Below are 20,383 nucleotides of genomic sequence, written 5' to 3'. Positions count from 1 at the left end.
TGAAAACAAGAACGGTGTTTAGCGTATTTTTTTACGGAAGGATGCGCGTTTTAATTCTGGAGCGAAACCGAAACTTACCTCTATTTTGGATTTAATTTCTCGATATAGGCCTTAATTTCGAATTATTTCACGACTCAAGATGTGTCTCACATCGTAATTATTTACTTAGAAAAGTTCTTCGCGGAAACTTTATTTTGTGACATATTGTTCGATCCAGGGTGATATTTGTAGTTGCTGAAAAAATCAGTGCTGATATCTATGCGTTCTCGCAGCCTTTCTCTCGCTCAGATAATTGTCATGCGAAATAATGACAATTATTCTAGCACAAGAATAAGAAAATAATTCTAATTTTTATAATATGTCCACGAAACGTATAAACTAATAAACGCTGCTCTCACTGCAACAACCCAATGGCGGAATCCGAGTCAGACAGCTGAAGTGTGTGTGTGTGTGTTTATAGCACCGCGTGACATGTAGGACTTCATATTACATCCATTGTTTGACTGTTTGTCTATCTTGATAACTATGTCAGAGTTTTTCATATGCTAAAAAGAAAACAGAATTATACCTTTCTGGAAAGACTATTATTGTTAAATAGCGTATTCTCGCGATCTTGGCGTTAATTGGAGGCATACTTTGCCGCGATTTGTATTAATAATAATAATATTAAAAGTCACATATTTGAATAAGTAATTCTTCAAGTTATAATATAACTTGTTGCTTATAATCTAATTTTAAACGCGCGAAGAAATATGACAATAAAAACTGTGCTAATTATCATCACTGGTTTCAGTTGCTGCATTTTAATTACCAATAAAAAATAGTCTAAAATCAATGAAAACATTTTAGCGAATGTGAGAAATCCATGTAAAATTACATTAATTGTGAATAAAGTATATTGTGCTCAAAGTCGCCACTTTTGACAACCGGCGAAACGCCCAAAGTCGCCGCCAAACCTTCCAAACCAAATGCCCAAAATTAAAAAAAATTAAAAATAAAAAAATGAAAAAAATAAAAAAGCTTTTTTTTAGTTATTAGTTTTTTCATAACATTTATTTACTTTTGTATTTGCTCGCCGTTGTTTTGCCAATACCAACCTTTCCAGTTCGAAGGAACGCCTACCTGCTTGCACGTCTGGTCACTGCAGCACGTTTCGTTGGCGTTGGAAGCCGGTGAAACAGTTGTGAGTTTTAATATTGCGTATACGAGCGAACTCAAGCCCTGTGTGTTTGCGTTAGCTTTACGTGTTCTACACTGCGCGTGCGCGGAGCCCGAAACTGCGGTCTTGGATGGCGCATGGCGATGGGGCGCACGCACAACGTGGGGCACGGAACTCTAACGCAAACGCATACCGCTTGCGTTTGCTTCTATGCGCAATACTAAAACTCTCCAGTAAGGTAGAATCCCATACCGGCTGCAGCACTACGTTGGGACAGTGAAGAGTCTTGTTTACATTCGGAAACGACATTTCGGGAGCCATGATCGCGAGAAGTTCCGCCATGCCCGCTGAGCAGGAGAGTCGGGGGACCCTCACTAGAGCGCTTCCCGTTTCCGCCGCGGGAGGGCGAGCGTCGAGCTGGAGAAGCAGATACATCACATCTTCCCCTCACTTGGCTGTGATCCCGTATCTTGTGGGCGGTCTTCGCTCCCGCGTTCCTGCCCGGATGGGCATAGCCACAGGTTCAGACAGTTCGTGGCCTTCTGCACTTATCGCGTCAGCTGGTACCTCTTCGGCCTGAACGTCCAAGCCCCAGGCTGCTGAGGGTGTATCACTCGACCGACGCGCAACTAATAGCCTTGGTCGTATGTGGTCCATGTGCCGTCGAACTAGTCCGTCTTCTGTCTGGATTATCCATGACCGCGAACCCAGGCGCTCTGTGATGACCCCCGACATCCAAGTTCGTCCACTTGGGAACCTCAGAACCCATACGGATTGTCCCACCATAAACTGGCGTGGATTTTCGGTTGTCGCTTGTACCTCGTCCTTGGGTACGCGTATCAGTCTCTCAAGTGGCGATGGCAACTCTCGTCCAAACATCATCCACGCTGGTGTCTTGCCTGTCGCCGTGTGCACTGTGGTATGTTGGTTGTAGAGGAACCGTGGTAGAAAACACTTCAATTCCTCCCTTTCTCTTTTAGCAAGTGCCTGCTTCAGCTGCTGCACCATCCGTTCCGCTTGACCGTTTGTTGCGGGGTGGTACGGCGCACTTGTGACCGGCAAAACACTATTTAAGCGGTAAAATGTCTTTATCTCATTGGAAACAAAAGCCGACCCATTATCCGATACGACTTTTCGTGGTACACCAAACATCGCAAAAACGTTGCGTAACTCACAGATAACGTATGCTGAGGTCATACTCGGAATAGCACGTACTTCAAGCCATTTAGTGAACGCATCCACAATGACCAGGAACACTTTCCTGTCCACCGGTCCCGCAAAGTCTACATGAAGGATGACCCACGGAGTCGACGGTCTTTCCCATGTTGGGCTGCTTCCTTTGGGTATCACCTTCTGGTGTCGCTGACACGTGTCGCACTTGGCCACACAGGACTCAATCTCCTTGTCGATCCCCAGCCACCAGAGGTAACTTCGGGCGCAAGCCTTCATGGCGACCACTCCCCTGTGTCCTGCATGTACCAAGGCTAATGCCTCTGGTCTCATAGAGGGGGGAATTACGATGCGCGATCCCCAGATTAGGCAACCTCGGTGTATTGATAGTTCCGTGGACTTCATCTTGTAGGCTGTGAAACGCTCGCCAGCTAGCTTCTTGACCTCTCCACTCTTGACTGCTTGTAGAACTTCAGAAAGCGTGGGGTCCACAGCAGTCTGGTCTGCAAGGTCTTTAGCTATCATGGGAGGCTTAGTCAGTGCTTCCAGCATAAGAACGTGCCCTGGTGGTCGCGGTTCATCTTCACTTACTGTTAATGGTAGTCTGCTCAACGCGTCTGCGTTTTGGTTGTGCTTTCCTGCTCTGTAGACGAGTTCCTAGTCGTATGCAGCTAATTTGACACACCATCGTGTCATGCGCGGTGACAAAACCGCTGGCACTGGAGCTTTCGGACCCATAATCCCAAGCAAAGGCTGATGGTCGGTGGTTACTGTCACGTGACGTCCAGCAAGATATCGGTGGAAACGTTGCATGGCAAACACAATCGCCAGTCCTTCTCGATCCAATTGCGAATAGTTCTTCTCCGCTTCTTCCAAGGTTCTCGAGGTAAACATGATGGGAGCTTCGTTTTCGTCTTTGTCTAGCTGCGCTAAAACCGCTCCAACGCCATACGGTGACGCGTCGCATGATACCACCAAGCCTTTCTTCTCGTCATAATGTGCTAACACCGTTTCCTGGGTAATGGCTTCTTTCAACTGTTGAAAAGCTTCCCGGTGCCTTTTGTCCCATTTCCAGGGAGCGACTTTTTCGAGGAGAGCGTAGAGCTCCCTTGCAATGGTTGCCCGATTTGCTATAAATCGGTCATAGAATGCCAACAGGCCGAGAAACGACAGCAAAGTTGTGCGATTCGTTGGCTCAGGCATCTCCTTGATGGCTTTGAGCTTATCGTCGGTAGCATGAATGCCTGCCGCATCAATGACGTGTCCGAGGTACCGCACTCGATCAACTGCGAAACGTCACTTTTCCCTTTTGAGACGAAGGCCTGCTTGGGAAAGTCGTGATAGTACAGTATTGAGCCTTTCCAGATGTTGTGATGGTGTTGATCCGCTGATAATTACGTCGTCTAAGTATATTCCGATTCCAGGAGTCCCTGCTAGCACTGTCTCCATAAATCGTTGAAAAATCGCCGGAGCTGCTGCAATACCGAAAGGCATCCTCTTGACCCTAAAAAGTCCCTTTGTGGTGTTGATGGTCAACACGTTTGCAGTCTCAGCAGTCAGGCTCAGTTGTTGATAGGCCTGAGTGAGATCCAGAGTTGAAAACACTGATCCGCCCTGGAGATTCGCTAGTATCTCGGAAATCGTAGGCATTGGGTACACCGCTGTCCTTGCTTCTTTATTGACCGTGCTACGGTAATCTCCACACAATCTGATAGTGCCATCTTTCTTCCGTACGACTACGACTGGCGTAGCCCACTCCGAGTGTTGAGTTGGTTCGAGGATGCCCTGATTTTGGAGCATCTGAATTTCGCCCTCCACTGCTGTCCGCATCGCAAACGGCACCGGTCGTGCCTTGAGGAAATGTGGCTTGGCATCTTCTTTCAACTCCAGGTGCACAGGTGGGCCATTGTGTCCGGTGATCTTGCAGTCGAAAACTTTGTCGTGTGTGCTTAGAACCCTTGCAACGTTGTCGTTGGCACCCACGTTGTGTATTCCGCTCACTCGGATTCTTAGTGCGTTGAACCAGTTCCTACCTAGCAGGTTGCAGCCCCTCCCTCGCGTCACTAACAAAGGTAGTACGTAGTCCTTGGACTTATGTCGTACCTGGACATCGGCTGTGCCGAGCACTTCCGCTCCTTCGCCTGACCAGGTGTGTAGGGTCACATCTTCTTGGTCTAGCCTCGGAGGGTGTTTTGGCCACATTTGACGATATGTTTCCTCGCTGATGATGGTGCAGGCCGCTCCCGAGTCCACCTCAAAATCCATGACTCGATTTTCAATCTTGAGCTTGATCATGAACTTGGGTGATGTACTTGATGCTCGCACAGCATTAAGCTCGTATAGATCTGCCGAAGTTCCAGGGGAATCATCCTCGGTTTCAGATGCATGATCTTCTTTTTCGATGATATGTGTAGAGTTCGGGTATTTCTTGAATCCTGTCCTCGCAAAGCAAGCCTTTTCAATGTGGCCCGTTTTGTGACAGAAGTTACATCGCGCGTTACGGAGCTGGATGCTGTTCCTGGCACCTGTAACATCTGGTCGATTCGGATGTACTCCTTTCCTTAATATCTCTTTTTTTTGTGTTGTTTTCTCGTTCTGGATTTCGTGAATTTCGGAATTCTCTGCTTTCAAATCCTTTTGATGCTGTGCGGCGCTCTCTGTCCGCAGCGCCATGTCGTGCGCCTTCTGAAAGGTCAGGCTTACTTCTGCGAACAGTCGCTGTTGTAAATGTTCGTCGCGCAGGCCGCACACAAAACGATCCCTCAACATTACCTCGAGAGGCAGCAACGTTGGGTTCAGCTCTGGCTGTCGAGCAGGAGATTGTGCTTCGCCTGCGGAACCTGCGTTGCTGGTGCTAGCTGTGACCGCCGCTGGGGTTGCCGTCAAAACTCCGAAATTGCAGTCGGCAGAAAGCTTCTTTAAAGCTGCGACATAGCTCGATATCGACTCGCCCACCTGTTGGTCTCTTCGCTGAAACCTCGTCCTGCTGAAAAGCTCCGACGGCCGCGGGTCGTAGTGTTTCTTCAATGTCGCCATGAGCTCGTCGAAACTGACCTCACCAGGAGTCTTGGGTGCCAGGAGCGCTCGTACAACTTCGTAGGTTTTGGCTCCGCAAAGGGTCAGCAGTAAAGCCCTCTTCTTTGTAGGCTCCAGCACTCCGTTTGCTTCGCAGTAGAATCCAAGTCGCTCTGCCCAAGAGGGCCACGCTGTTCCATCAAATTCTTCCAGCTTGCCCTGGGTAGCCATCGTTCACTCGCCCTTGAGGTGTCCGTTCACCGACCTCGTCGCCAAAAGTGTGATGTATCGCGAGTAAGACCCAGCTGCAGCCGTTAGTCGCTCGACTCGTTCGTTTTAATCATGGCTCCCGACTGACCGAGACCCGTGCTCTTTCAAACCGCGCGCTCTCAGCACGCGGGGACCGCGCGCTTCCCAACATGTCCCGCCATCTGCTATAGCATAAGCAGATACATCACAGAAAACAAAAATGAAAAATCGCCACACGTCATGCACCTACACTGACACTGAAAGCTAAACAAAAAATGAAAGCAAATATTTGTTTACCAAAGTCAAAGGTTCTATGTTTAATTCCCCCAAATGATTTAAAAGACGAGGAAGGGTATTTCGCAAAATCTGAATTCCATAATCTGCTCTGGAGTGCGGCACTAGCCACGTATCGGCGCTGCGTGTAGCATAAATCGTGTCTCTAGTTGTAATCTGTGAAATAGACAGAAATACGTTTTCGTTTGATGAAAATACTTTTTATAGGTAATACAAAGTTTATAATTACAGAAATTTGGAATCTTTACAATATTCAGTTTTTTAAACAATGGTATTGTATGGGCACCGTATGCAGCATGGCACATAATACGGACAACTTTTTTTTTTTGCAGAATTTGTATCTGCTTAAGATTTGTGGACGTTGTATTATCCCAAACCAAGAAGCAGTAATTATAATGCACATAAAATAAAGAATGATATATAAGAAGCATTGCTGACATTGGGAGTATATGAAGATGTTTGTACATAACACCTACGACCTTTGAGAGTTTTTGACATGTATAATGTACCATTTCATCCCATAGTATGTATTGATTAAATATTACACCCAAAACTCTTACACTTTCGATTATATCTATTTTATGGTTACCAAGGGTATGAAAGCAGAGGTATGAAAGCAATTTGTATTTCTTGCTCTAAAAAGAACGGCTTTAGTTTTGCTACAATTAATTTGCAAGGAATTAGACACTGTCCAAGTATTTGATTTATCTAGAAATTTATTTGCGGTACTTATAATCTGCTCAGTATTCGTACCTGAAAAAAATACACTGGTATTATCCGCGTAAATAATAAAACGTACATTGTCATCAATATTTACGATGTCATTGACATACAAGTTAAAGAGGAGTGGTCCCAAAATACTACCTTGTGGCACTCCAGCTGCTAATGGCTGCAATTGAGATCGCTCTTTATCTATTTCAACGCACTGGTAGCGATACTGAAGGTAACTTTTAACTATACTTAGGGATCTACCACGCACACCGTACATATAAAGCTTTTGGAGCAAAGTATTATGATTGAGGCGGTCAAAAGCCTTTGAAAAATCTATAAATACTCCAAGTGTTAACCGATTATTTTCTAGATTGCTTAAGACTAACTCATTTTGCTTTAATAATGCGAGTTCTGTAGATTTATCTTTTCTAAATCCATATTGAGAATCGGTAAGAATGGAATATTTTTCACAAAAACTATACAACCGGTTATGTATAATCTTTTCTAGTCCTTTAGAAAATACAGGTAGAACGGACACTGGCCTAAAATTTCCCAAGTTGTTTTTTTCCCCACCTTTGTACAGTACCTTTACCTTTGCCACCTGCATGTTTTTTTGGAAAAGTTCCATTCTCTAGTGCCAGATTAAAAATATACGTCAGACAGGGAGCAATGCACCGCAATACATATTTTACAGGTTTAATTTGAAGGTCATATATATCAGTGCTTTTACTATTCTTTAAATTTTGGAAAACTGAGCAAACTTCATCTTCGTCAGTTGGAAAGAAGAAGAAACTAGGAGAAATACTCTGCACAAATCTAGAAGCATCCGCCTAGTATACACTATGAACAAGGTTAACAAAATGCTCATTGAAAGTTTCCGTTAAAGCGGATCCCGTTAAGTTAACACCTCCGATTTCCATTTCTGTGATTCGATGCCCATACGATCCTTGCTTAATTATGCCACTCAACTTTTTTCACATAACATCTGGTCGCTTAGTATCTAGAAATAAATTGTTAAAATAAGCACGTTTAGCTTGCCTTAAATTCTTTGTTAGTTGATTTCGTTCCTTTTTGAATTTAGACAATATACTTGCGTCTTTAGTGCGCACAAATTGGTGGTAAAAAGCATTTTTTTTTATTTATCATTCTTAATATTTCTATCGTAACCCAGGGTTTACGAGATTTTCGGGAAACATTTTGCAATTTGTAAGGAAAACAGCGGTCGTACACAATTCTAAACTGTTCAAGAAAACAGTCAAACGCCTCATCTGCGGACACGCTGGACAGTACCGCACTCCAGTTTACAGAATTCATATGGTGTTCAAAAAGTTCAAGGTTTTTAGCGCTTATATTCCTGAAGTATACTTCAGGATCACCAGTTTCTTTCAGGTTATAGCTCACATTACAAAGTAGGCATATCGGAAGGTGATCACTAATTGTTTCTCCAACTACTCCGGCAATTACTTCCGACGTAGAAAAATTCGTTAAAAATAAGTCTAGTAACGCCTCATGCACAGGTGTTACACGAGTAGGTTGAAGAATAACATTGGACAACCCATACGATTGATATAAAGATATCATTTCTTGTTTATGATAAGAGGGAGCATGCATATCTATGTTAAAGTCGCCGCCAAAGTATAGAGTAATGCCGTTTTCACCAATAAACCGAAAGAACACTTCGTGGATTTCAAAAAAAGGAGAAATATTCCCACAAGGCGGACGATAAACTACTGAGTATATAGATTTTTCATGTTGCAAAGTTAAGATTTCGTAGTCATTTGAAATTATAGTGAATTCGGTAATAACAGTACATTTGAAGTGTTTTTTCACATACATAGCTATACCCCCACCTAGCTTATCACTACGATTTAAATTGAATATATTGTAGCCCTCCTATCTATCCACCTCATCAGTATTTTTATACCACGTTTCTTTAAGCATGATCACATCAAATCGAAAACTGAAACTGTCCAAAAATATGCTTAGTTCATCAAATTTATTCCGAACTGATTGCACATTTAAGTGCAATCAGTTTCTACGCCGACATCGCAGCAAAGCTCACGGGCTACTTCGTGCACCCCGTCAACGAGGTGTACGAGTCGAGCCGCTTCCACAAGCACACGCAGTTGCCGTGCGAGACCATCGACGCGTTCTTTACTGCGTTGCATAACCTCGTCAAAAAGTGCGACTATCCGGCACCGGCGGTGGAGGACCGCATTGTACGAGACCGGTCCGTCGTTGGGCTGCAAAGCCCGCGCCTGTCCGACCACCTTTGCCGGAATTCGAAGCTGACGCTCCGACACGCGCTCATGCTGCTTCGAAAACACGAGGATGCGGAAAACGAGAGAAAACTTCAAACAACGTCTTCGCAGTCAAGTGCCCTCAACGTTGACGCTCAGTCGAGAAAGTCAACCAAGATGGCGCCCGTCTCCAGAGTGGGAGAACTTTCTCGAAGCCGGGACCACGACCCAGCCAGCCTCGTGGATCGAAGGCGTCGTGCGACTACTGTGGCAACGCACCGCACTCACGTTCCGAGTGTCCTCTCAGGAGAGCTACGAGTAACCGTTGCCGAAAAGCGGGACATTTAGCGTCCGTTTGACGCTTGAAAACGAAGCGTCTCAGCCATATTCAGTTGCACACCGTGGAATCACCGCAAGCGCCCGGCCGGTACGTCGTCGTACACGTCAACGGCTGCCCTTTCCAGTTCAAATGGAGCTCCGGCGCGGACGTTTCTGTCGTCCGCCGCTTTTTTCCGGGACGTCGTGCCTCGTTGGACAAACCCAGGGGCGAGCAACTCGTCGGTCCGGGACGCTGCCGTCTCAACCTTCTCGGGACGTTCCCGGCTACCCTGGCATGGCGAGGTCGTACAGTGCTGAAGAAGCCGTACGTCGTCGGCGGCGTAGACACTCCTCTGCTAAGCTACGCTGCGATAGTCGCTCTCGGGGTCGTCGACTCCGTAACCGACGCCGACCTGCTGCAGACGACTCCGTCGCCGTCCGCTCAGACGCCGCCTGCTGCCGCTGCTCCACTATTCGCGGAACTTGGTACGATGCCGGACGTGTACCACATCCGCATCAAACCCGGAGCTGTGCCCTTCTCGCTGAGCGTACCAAGAAGGATTTCAATTCCTCTCAGAGGGGTGGTGAAAGACGAGCTCGACAAAATGGAGAGACAAGGCGTCCGTCGTGTTGAGAGACCTACGGCGTGGTGGGCCGGCCTCGTCTGGGTACCAAAGGCTGCGGGTGGCTATCGGCTCTGCGTCGATCTAACCAAGTTCAACCAGGTCGTTTTCCGGGAGATCAGTAGTGTTGACGATTGGGCTAGTTGGTCATTCATATTAGCGGAAAACAAACAGTCCTTGCGCTGTTTGTTTTCCGGGAGAGGCACCTGATGCCGACCATCTACCAGTTTCTGGGACTACTGAGGAGTGCCATAGTCTTTTCGAAACTCAATGCAACGTCGGGGTTTTATCAAGAGCATGTCCTAAACCAGCCGATAATATACAACGTTTATCATGCCCTTTAGGAGTTACTGCTACAGACACTTTCCCTTCTGCATCACCTCAGTGCCAGAAGTATTTCAACGCCAGATGCCACGTATCCTCGAGGGCCTCGAGGGGTGTGTGAACATGGTGGACGACATCATCGCTTTCGGCAGAGACGGATCGCAGCACGACGCCGGACTCGACGCCGTCCTCAAGAGACTGCAGCAAGCGGGCGTTACGCTTAACGCCTCCAAGTGTCAGGTTGGCGTGTCGTCCCTCAAGTTCCTGGGCCTGGTCGTCAACGCCAAGGGCATAGCACGTACCGGACCCAGATAAGGTCTCCGCCATCACGAGTATGTGACCTCTAACAAATGTGTACTAGGAGCGACGCCTCCCGGCGTCGCACCCAGTGCCAATCCGGGAGCTATCCGGAAGCCTGACACAAGAACAATAAAGCAGCAGGTCGAGGGTGAAAACATACAGCAGGGGGACAAAAGGCAGCCCTGGCGGATTCCCCTCGTGACCGGAAGAAGTGCAAGAAGCCACCCATTTACCTGTAAATGACTGGTTAACCCAGTGTAAAGGAACTGCAGTAGACAAATGAACGCGTCCGGGAAGCTAAACGCCCTCAGAACCTCTAGCAGAGAAATGGTGTTCGACCCTATCAAATCCCTTTGCCTGATCGAGGGAACCATAAGCCGCCACAGATGGGTGAAATTGACACAGACGAAGGGGTCGCGTACGTGTGAGAGACAAGGACAAAAAAAATGTTCCTTCCCGGCAAAGAGCATGTCTGAACTGACCATACCAAGTGGGGCAAAACTGAGCACAGGCACGAGATAAATAGAGACTCCACCAACTTGTAATCCGCGTTCAACAAGGTGATTTGACAGATAGCCACGTTCCTTCGGGAGAAGAATTACACGACCTCGCCTGAAGGATGGCGGCACTTCAACCATCTCTAGGAAAATATGAACGAGGCGGACTAAAGCCGGGGCCACACTGCTTATGCACCATGCAAAAGACAATCTGCATACAAATTCGAACGCGAGTCACCGTGACGTCCGTGCTTCGAATGCCGCATGGTATGAGTTCAAGGAAACAACTTGGCACGCGGCATTTGAAACACGTATATTCCGGTGACCCATGTTTACAGTCTGTCAGCGAGGATGTCCCAAAATGTAATGTAAAACTCGGCTGGTAAGCAGATTTCCACATGCTGCATGCAGTCGCGTAGCCAGGAATTATTTCTTTTTTTTTTTTTATCGGGGGGGGGGGGGGGGGGGGGGGGGGGGGGGCTGAGGAGGCTGGGATGTCGATGACAATTGGGGCGCGGAGAGGGGGGAGGGGGTGTCAAAATTCATGTGTATATTATAGGGTCGGCTAAATCTTCGAGGGCGCCCCCCCCCCCCCCCCCCCCCCCCCCGCTTTCTTCCTTAGCTATGCTGCCGCCTGCATGCTAATGCTGAACTTTCGAGTGGTAGCCAGGCCCCAGAAAGGTATAGTACGCGGCCGGTCGTGCTCCAACTCCTCGCCAAATCTAGGCACGCACTTACGGCCGCTGTGGGTTTGTGTTTCAACGGTTGCTCTCAGTAAGTGGAATGGATGTAATGCAAGCGGGCTCCGACTTTATATTTATGCAGCGCTTAGATGCACTACTTCGTCAACGGAGCAATCCAAATCGAAACCACGTCACTCCCCTCTATGGCCAAAGAGGTCCCATAATGCAACGCGCGCATTGTTGCATCCAGGGATTTTTGGGGTCGCCTGTTTCAAAGAAACCAGTGGTTCTAACAGTGGGGACTTTTATCAAGCCGTCACCGTGTTCAGCGTACCGCACTTCCGGAGCCTTTGAAGCATGCTTTTCAGCGCGCGCCCAGCAGCCGCAGTATTACCGGGGCGCGCGCTTAAAAGCTTGCTTCAAAGGCTCCGGTAGTGCGGTACGCGGAACACGGTAATGTATGTAATGTATGCTCAAAGTTCTTAGAGGCCATTCTCCGGCAAAACTTATCTCAGCGGTGTCAGTCGACGTGTGCCGCGAGCCGCCGTCCGTGCAAACTCGAGAAAACACCACCACAAACAAATGCTCTGGATTGGGGCATTTGGTGCTGGGTGTCGCCATCTCGTTGAACCTATTCGAAATAGATCGAGCGAAATTTGTCCTGTCAAATTTATTTACACAAACACCCTAGTATCTATAACCATTCGTTTCGTCCCTTTTATCTCCTAAGTAATTTTAATTCTAAAATTGCCTTCAAATGCGCTCAAATCAATCAAAATGGTCATTTTTATAGATTTTATTCAAAACCTCTAGCATATTCAGAGGAAAATCTAAGGGTTGTTCGACTTTCATTAGGCCTTCATAATGAACTTTCAAAAGAATCAGTAACTCAGGTTTGTGTAGCGATATTTGTCCATTGAGGGACGAACGCGTGAATCCCCCTTAAAATAAACTATTTTAGTTTTTATATCTCTTACACATTCGTAATCATTTAAGAAAAATAAGACCAAATAAACTACTTTCTAAATGGTTTGTCTTTTAAAATTTGAGACCTTCGTGTAGAAGCCAGGCTACACCGTCCATAAGTCGAATTTCTTCGAACATCGCAAAAAAGTTCAAAGGTTCGTCGAAGTAGTCGAACCTCGAGGTTTGACGTCGAATCTTAGGTTCGACAAAACTTGGCGACATTTCTAGTGAATGCGGCGGGTCGCATTTTTCGGAGGCGCAATTGGGGACAGCGGGTGTATGAATGGGGCGCGCGTAACCCCCTCCCCCCCCCCCCCCCCCCTCCCTAACACAGCTGGCGGCAACAGTCTGCGGATGGCTCATTAAAAAAATATTAACTAACTTGGCCCACCCGTACACGCTGCTTCGCGGCGCCCGCCGGCGGCCCAAGCCCCGCTGTACCCCATTGCCCCTCCCGGGTGGCCACGATGCATTACGAATTTAAAAGTAGCGCTAAAGACGAGGACAAGTAGAAGACGCAGACACGGACAGGCGCTGACTCGCAACTGATATTTAGTGAAGAATAAAAGGAAGATAAAGCAGAAGTGCAAGGACATAAATGAAACGAAAAAGAAGACTAACCAAAACGAAAGAAAGCAACAATTATTTTTGACTTCAAAATTAAGAAATAAGAAAAATACGGCAAAAAATTTCTTAATTTTGAAGTCAAAAATAATTGTTGCTTTCTTTCGTTTTGGTTAGTCTTCTTTTTCATTTCGTATATGTCCTTGCACTTCTGCTTTATCTTCCTTTTATTCTTCACTAAATATCAGTTGCGAGTCAGCGCCTGTCCGTGTCTGTGTCTTCTACTTGTCCTCGTCTTTAGCGCTACTTTTAAATTCGTAATGTATAACCAACTAGCCCGTCACATGATCCTTGTATGGCCACGATGCATGTACCGGAAGTCGACCTTTTGAAGCGTTGCAGAGGATGGACGGTAGGGTGCTGAAGACACGTTTTATGCTCGTTCACCGTCACTAGAAAAAAAAAGGAAAAAAAAAAAGAAGAAATCTGTCCGTTACTTAAAATCGTAACAAAATCGAGCGACACTGGTGGCGCATACTACACTCAAATGTAGCGACAGCGGTTGGGACAAAATGCCAAAGTTTCGAGTCACGCAGTCAAACATGAAAGCTAAAAAAAAAAAAGGAAAAAAAAAAAGAAGAAATCTGTCCGTTACTTAAAATCGTAACAAAATCGAGCGACACTGGTGGCGCATACTACACTCAAATGTAGCGACAGCGGTTGGGACAAAATGCCAAAGTTTCGAGTCACGCAGTCAAACATGAAAGCTAAAAAAAAAAAAGGAAAAAAAAAAAGAAGAAATCTGTCCGTTACTTAAAATCGTAACAAAATCGAGCGACACTGGTGGCGCATACTACACTCAAATGTAGCGACAGTGGTTGGGACAAAATGCCAAAGTTTCGAGTCACGCAGTCAAACATGAAAGCTAAAAAAAAAAAAGAAAAAAAAAAACTTTTGAAAATGTTTATTAAAAGCGGAGTACCTGCAGCTGCTCCTCAGCGGAAATTTCGGCCTTGACTTCCTCGTTTGTTGTCACGTGCCTGCGAGTCTGGTAGGATAGTAGTGCAAAGACAAGGCGCCTTTGTCTCTGCGCGCTCCTCACGCTACAATCGGCGCGAGCAAGACCGTCGTCCGTTCTTCGCCCAGGGCGAGCAGTGGCGTCAGGGCCTGCCGTTCGCCGCAGCGAACGCCTGCGTCATCTGCTCGTCGTAGCCATGACTGCTTTGACTTTGGAGAAAGGGGAGAGGAAATACATCTGCGGGCACGTCGTTTTTCTCGCGTTCCAACCGACGAGGAAATCGCGGCTTAAATGGCGTCTGCTCCGGACCCAGGACAAACTGCGGGGACGGCTTTGTTGCACGCGTCATCACCCTCTCTCCACCGCGCCTCATCTCCTCCTCTCCCGCAATTGCTCACCGCGTAGGCTCTTCTTTTCGCTTCGATGCACCAGGGCTGGGCTAGAGTGAAACGGATCACTCTCTTCCGGCCTTCACACGGGGAAAGTTTCTCCCTGGCACCGCATCATGGTTGGGTCGCTGCGACCTCACTCCTGCTCAAGTGCAGCTCTAACCTCTCCTAGGGTAACTAAATGGCGGAAAGAGGATATTTCCTTTATTTTCGTCTTTCGCTGTCAACTCCTGATTGGCGGAGAAGAGGTCACATGCGCCAAATTTGTTTTTCGCGCTTGCGGGGAAGCCGCCTTGAGGAGCACCGGGTTTGTAGGCGGAACGTGTATTTGGCCTTGCGTTCGCAAAACGCCGATATTACACGGAGGTATAGCGAGTAGGAAGCTTCATAAACCTTCGGACATTCTGTGTTAGATATGTGTAAGTGCGTAAGTGGCCGTGAGCAAGCAGGCGACACAATGACCACGACGACCAAGCGCGCGATCGCGCGCTTCCGAACTTTTCCCGCAATACTTGAAGGAACAAATTCGAAACCGTTGTTATACTCTGCTACGTAAGCAGAGCATATACGGTTAGTCTTAGCGCCCCCTACGGCACTGTATCTCCTTCTAAACAGGCACCAGGCCACCTCCCCCCCTCTTTATGTGGGTTTATTCATTCCAGGGTCTGAATTGGAGCGATTTCCAGACCAGTCAGTGCCACGGACCTTGAGGCCGCCTGCCTGCAGAGACTTATGCGGATCACCTCTTTTTCTTTGTCTTCTCAAAAAAAAAAAAAAAAACAGTTTTCTATAAACAAGCGATTACTTATAAAAAAAGGATCAATCAACGCACTAGGGTCGTGTAAGATGAGTACATTAGAACACATTTTTAATCACTGTGGGCAGAACAGATCTCGAGCGTACTTCAGCTAGCTTGTACCGGGATCGCGGCCCAAAAATCCCATTGTTCCAAAGCGAGAGCAAAGGCCGCGAGGGAGGCCTCTCTCCCGTCCAGCCGCGGGTGAACACTTTAAATGTTGCGAGTGACTGAACATCTAACCTTACTGCTTCTTGATGTCTTCGTTACCAGCTGCACAGAATGCGAGAACCGTAATGGTTCTGAGCACCTTTAGTGGCACCTCCATCGAAGACATCCGGAGCGCGGTCCCAGATGGGCTCCTCTGGTTCCAGCTGTCCATCTACAAGGACCGCGACTTTACCAGGAGTCTCGTGGAGCGCGCCGAACAAGCGGGCTTCAAGGCACTCGTGATGACCGTGGACGTGCCCGTGCCGGGACTCTGGATAAAAATGAGAAAGGCAGCGAGCAACAGGTGGGTTGACTGGTGGTCAGCTCGGTGTGCGACACTGAAAGGTAGTTCGGACGCGCGACCCTCGGGAACGACGCACAGGCTCTGCACGACCCCTCGGTAAGAGTCTAAAGCCACACTTGCCCATACATCACACAAGTGACAGTCTGCTGACGTGCTTGAAGATGTACGAAGCAAATGTGCTTCGATCCAAGGGATGGCGCTAGTGTACTCGCCACGCTCTGTAACGAAAGCCTGCTGCTTCAGGATGTCTGGGTGGGGTATTCCCGCTGGTATATGTTGTCATGGTTACAATGTGTACACTGAAGGTATACTGCATCTAACGAATGTTGGCAGAGCGGAGGAAGGCACGGGCGTGTGAGCTACGCTCAGCAGAAGGCTCTGTTTGGATAACTCACGCACAGAAGACACTTCTCAAGGCTACACGCTCGTACCTATACATTTGTGAGCACCGCAGATGTTAGCGAAGTGAAGTATAAGTAGTGTCTCAAGGATATGCATAGAGGAATCCAAACTGCCGTGCCGGAAAAATTTTTCAGCCCAGTTCTTTAAGTGGGCTTTAATGTTCCTGTGGCACTTTTCACTAACAAGAGATTGACGGTTCAGGCAACACGGCTGAAATACTCCAGGCTATTGAGGATAATTGTCTCGCTGTTGATCTGCGGTCGCAGATTGACACGCATGTTGTTTCGATAATGTCGCGGACATCGGGAAGTTATGCCGAGACCATTGTAATGAGGATTCGCAGGAATGTTCAGCTGAAGTGAATTTCCCATTGGTGGCGGATTTAGACGCGGTTGCATATCTATGCTCGCTCTGTCGACAAACCACGAACCGGATATAGACCCCACGTTCACCGAAAATGCTTATATTGTTCATTTGGATCCATGGCCTTGACTTTTTTTGTCTAGAAGGAGTTCAATTTTACAAAATGCTTTAGAGTGAGCGCAATCTCATGGGTGATATTGCGAGTAACTCATTCTCTGTTCGTCTTCTCAACCAGCTAGGTCTCTTCCTTCTTTCAGGCCACTATCCCGCAGTGCCCACATACAACACGGCGGCTGTTTGTTTTTTGTTTTTGTTTTTTCCTAGCTAAAAAACAAAACAAAAAGAGAATAAAATGAGTGACTCAAACAACCATCCATAAATTAAGGTCTGAGATCCGTGGCAGTGCCGAGAAAAAACTCACGTCTCGATAAAGACAACTGAATCATTTAACGGGCAACGCTAACGCAAAGCGACCTGATGTAGTTTTCGAACCGATTTATGTTGTTGTTCTTTCTCCAGCATTATCACCGTATTGGGCGCTTCCGGGATACCCCGTGCGGAAACTTGGAATGGCCTTTATCGCGAAGTTCTCGATGCCTCCGTCACCTGGGATGACGTCGCCTGGCTCAAGAGCATCAGCAAGTTGCCCGTGATTGCGAAGGGGATTCTGACACGTGAACACGCGCTTCTTTCTGTCCTTTCTAAAATGTCGCCTTCTGTGAGCCAGGCGGAGTGTTCAGTACTTCGAACGGCGTAAGGGGCATATTTAGGGGATGTTTCACTCCGCGGCGACAAAAGCAACGGGAGTGGTCAGATCATGTCCTTAAGCTGTCTGTAGGGTTCTACAGACAGCTTAAGAAATCGAGAATGTGGCAAGTTTCGAGCATCCTTTATGGTATTATGGTCGCTCCGCAACCAGCCCGAGAGCGGTATTCGCCAATAAGAACGCAGAAGAAGGAATTATGAAGCAAGGCGTTAGGACGCATCTAAGACCGCCTTGCATTTATGATCTGTCGATGACTGTGTAGTGACTGATAGCTTTAAGACACGCAGGTTGTTTCTTATTATATTCATAGCTACGTTAATCTGATTGGCAGCGAAATAATATTTAAATTCTACCGACTTGCCAAGCACTGCGTTTATTAAGCTCTTCGTAGCAAAAGTTTCGAACTCGCGGTGCACCAATGAAAAAGGCATTGCAAAAATAAGATAAAAAAAAGCGCAGGCTCAATAAAGCAGCAGTTTTGGTGGTGTGGACACCCAAAGCGTGCACAACCGTCGGTGCATGCCCATGATGAAGCGGCATTGCCTGATCATGTGAAGAAACCGGCTCTAGAAAGGAAGAAACTGGCAAAGCTGCGCTCATGATAGACTAGACTTCATTTCAGATTAAGTCAAGACGCAGCCGATGCTACAAGCTAATGGGACCAATCAAGCAGGGTCAGAAGAGCAAGACACTAGGCCTTTTCTCTGTCGATGATTGGTTCAGCAATGATTGACCACGCACAAAAACAAGGCGAAGACAATGATTGTGCCCTTTTGACGTTTTCTGATTTGTCCCATCAGCTGCTAGCGTAGGCTGCGTCTGGTCTTAAGGTAAAGCGATGTTCTGAAAATTGGTCGAAGGACAAAGAATTGCCAGCCATAGGTAAACTCGAACAGAGCCCAACCTCTGCACTGCGTCAATCGGGCCCCTCTTCTGTGGGTCTGGCACTTTTTTTTTTTGCGCGCGGATAGATGGCGCCAAAACAGAGACGCCTCCTTTGGAAACATTACCTACGAGCTCAATCGAATGGAGGGTCATTGCCTAAATGTCTTTTTTATGCCATGGTTCTTGATGAATTCTCTCTACCAACAAAAGGAGAGCGTAGACGCGATATCTGAATTCCTAGAGGCGACGCCAATGCTGCGTGGTTGAGAGGAGCTTCTTGGAGCTTTGCAGACTTTCCCAGTATAAGAATGCAACCAAACGAGGCAATGAAATAGAACACCGATGTGTCCTGAATTTGTTTGTGTAAGAATGCTGTCTTTACAACACAGTGGTAAAAACTAAGAAGAAGGCTTCGTTTTAGGGTGCTTTCGTACACGCACGATCAGGCACCCCACTTCGTAGAGGGGTCAGACAGCGAGCTCTAGTTTCTTGTTACTTGCATGTAAAGATGCATTCAATATCTCTCTCTTTCTCTATTTTTCTTTCTTGCGCGAGCACTCGTAGTATATTCGAGAAGTACTCTTATGCAAGGCACAGCGGAGGTTTTCTTGTTTTCTCAACGAGATGAGAAAGATGCGCAGATTTTAATTCATTCGCCTTCCCTACACTAGTACTTTTTCAAAACAACCCTAAAAAATAAAGGTTAAAACGAAAATTTAAAACAAAATGTATGGCGAATCGCTATGCAATAATAGTGTTGGATACCTGAAAGGGTCTTGCATCACAAACGTTTAGAGATACTCTGAGTTTCCGGACGCTATATGGACGCCCAGGTTTACAGCGCTCATCGACAGATGATATAACGCCTGGCATATGTATACATATTCCAGGCGTTCAATGATCTCTTGATAGTTGTTCCTAGAATGAAGCGATACCACCGCTAATCGGGCTGATAAACCTAACGATCATCCAGAGCCTTCCATACTCCCGAGCTTCTCTCCCTCAGTGCGCACAGGTGGTCGACCTCCTCCACGCCTCTCTCATCCCTCCTTGCTTACCCCTTGGGTCACATGACCTCCCCATTAACCATTCAACGTCGAGCAGCTCACCCCTCCTCTCCCAACCGATAACGATGATAATCAGTTTCGAGCCGACGCGGCCACTCTTTTATCCAGCATTCACTTTAATCAGGGCTTCACGAAATGCCCAGCACACTAGCCAAAGAACGTTTCATGTTAAAACAGCTTGGACTTCACTGAATCAAAAAGTTGCCCCCAGGTATGCATACTGCGGCGTAGGCGGTTGTCATGTCTTTTTGTTGTTACGTCGTGAACGGGCTTTGCTAACTTTTGCGAAGTTTTCTTGAACGCTTCAAACGTTCCAGCCGAAGACGCCGAGGAAGCTGTCAAGCACGGGGTCTCAGCCATCTTGGTTTCGAACCATGGTGGACGACAACTAGATGGCGTCCCGTCAACGGTATGTGTCAACCATACTCTTATTTAGAAAAAATGGAAGCCGTTTACAATTCCCTGTAACGCCGGTTAGAGCGCAGCTCTTGAGGAGGAGGATGGAGGCGTACTGAGGGATAGGTGACTCCTTGAGGTCACGTGACCTCAAGGGGGGGTCGTGTGACATCAGGGGGGTCACGTGACGTCGAGGGAGGGGGGTCACGTGACATCAGGGGGTCACGTGACCTCAGTGGGGTCACGTGACCTCGGAGGAGGGGGGAGAGGGGGTCGCATGATTTCAAGGGGGTCACGTGACCTCAGGCGGTCACGTGACCTCGGGGGGTCACGTGACCTCGCGGTTACGCCGACGGCGACGCCGACGCCGCTCAAGCCGGAAACGGGCCCCTAAGAGCTGCGCTCTAAAACAATTAGCTGGTAAATTTTGCATCGATGGCAATAGGATATGAATCTGTTAAATATATGAGCGAAGCGTTTGCCGTTGCTGGACTGCGTCGGATGAAGTAAGATAAACAAAGTATGTTCATTACGAAAATGGAGACGGTATTACATGACAAAAAAACTCATAAAGCAAATTTAAAAAAATCAGGAAAATAAAACATGAGGAACGCATGCGATGAGCTGCGTTCCTCATGTCGCTAAAGTCGCTAAAGAACGTAACTCTATCAACT

The 20,383-nt window shown here is 47.3% G+C and overlaps 1 protein-coding gene across 1 annotated transcript in view; it reads left to right on the top strand.

Annotated features, from left to right (window-relative positions):
- Positions 1-20,383, top strand: part of LOC115318287 (hydroxyacid oxidase 1-like) — a 41,713-nt gene that overhangs the window by 5,603 nt on the left and 15,727 nt on the right. Inside the window, exons 3-5 of the mRNA XM_042290801.1 lie at positions 15,590-15,830; positions 17,115-17,269; positions 19,631-19,722. Coding sequence (XP_042146735.1) covers positions 15,590-15,830; positions 17,115-17,269; positions 19,631-19,722 — 488 coding nt within the window. The remainder of the gene's footprint in view (positions 1-15,589; positions 15,831-17,114; positions 17,270-19,630; positions 19,723-20,383) is intronic.

Source organism: Ixodes scapularis, unplaced genomic scaffold (genome assembly GCF_016920785.2).
Source record: "Ixodes scapularis isolate PalLabHiFi unplaced genomic scaffold, ASM1692078v2 PGA_scaffold1__304_contigs__length_218370807, whole genome shotgun sequence".
NCBI lineage: Eukaryota > Metazoa > Arthropoda > Arachnida > Ixodida > Ixodidae > Ixodes > Ixodes scapularis.
This window is presented reverse-complemented; position numbering and strand designations above follow the sequence as displayed.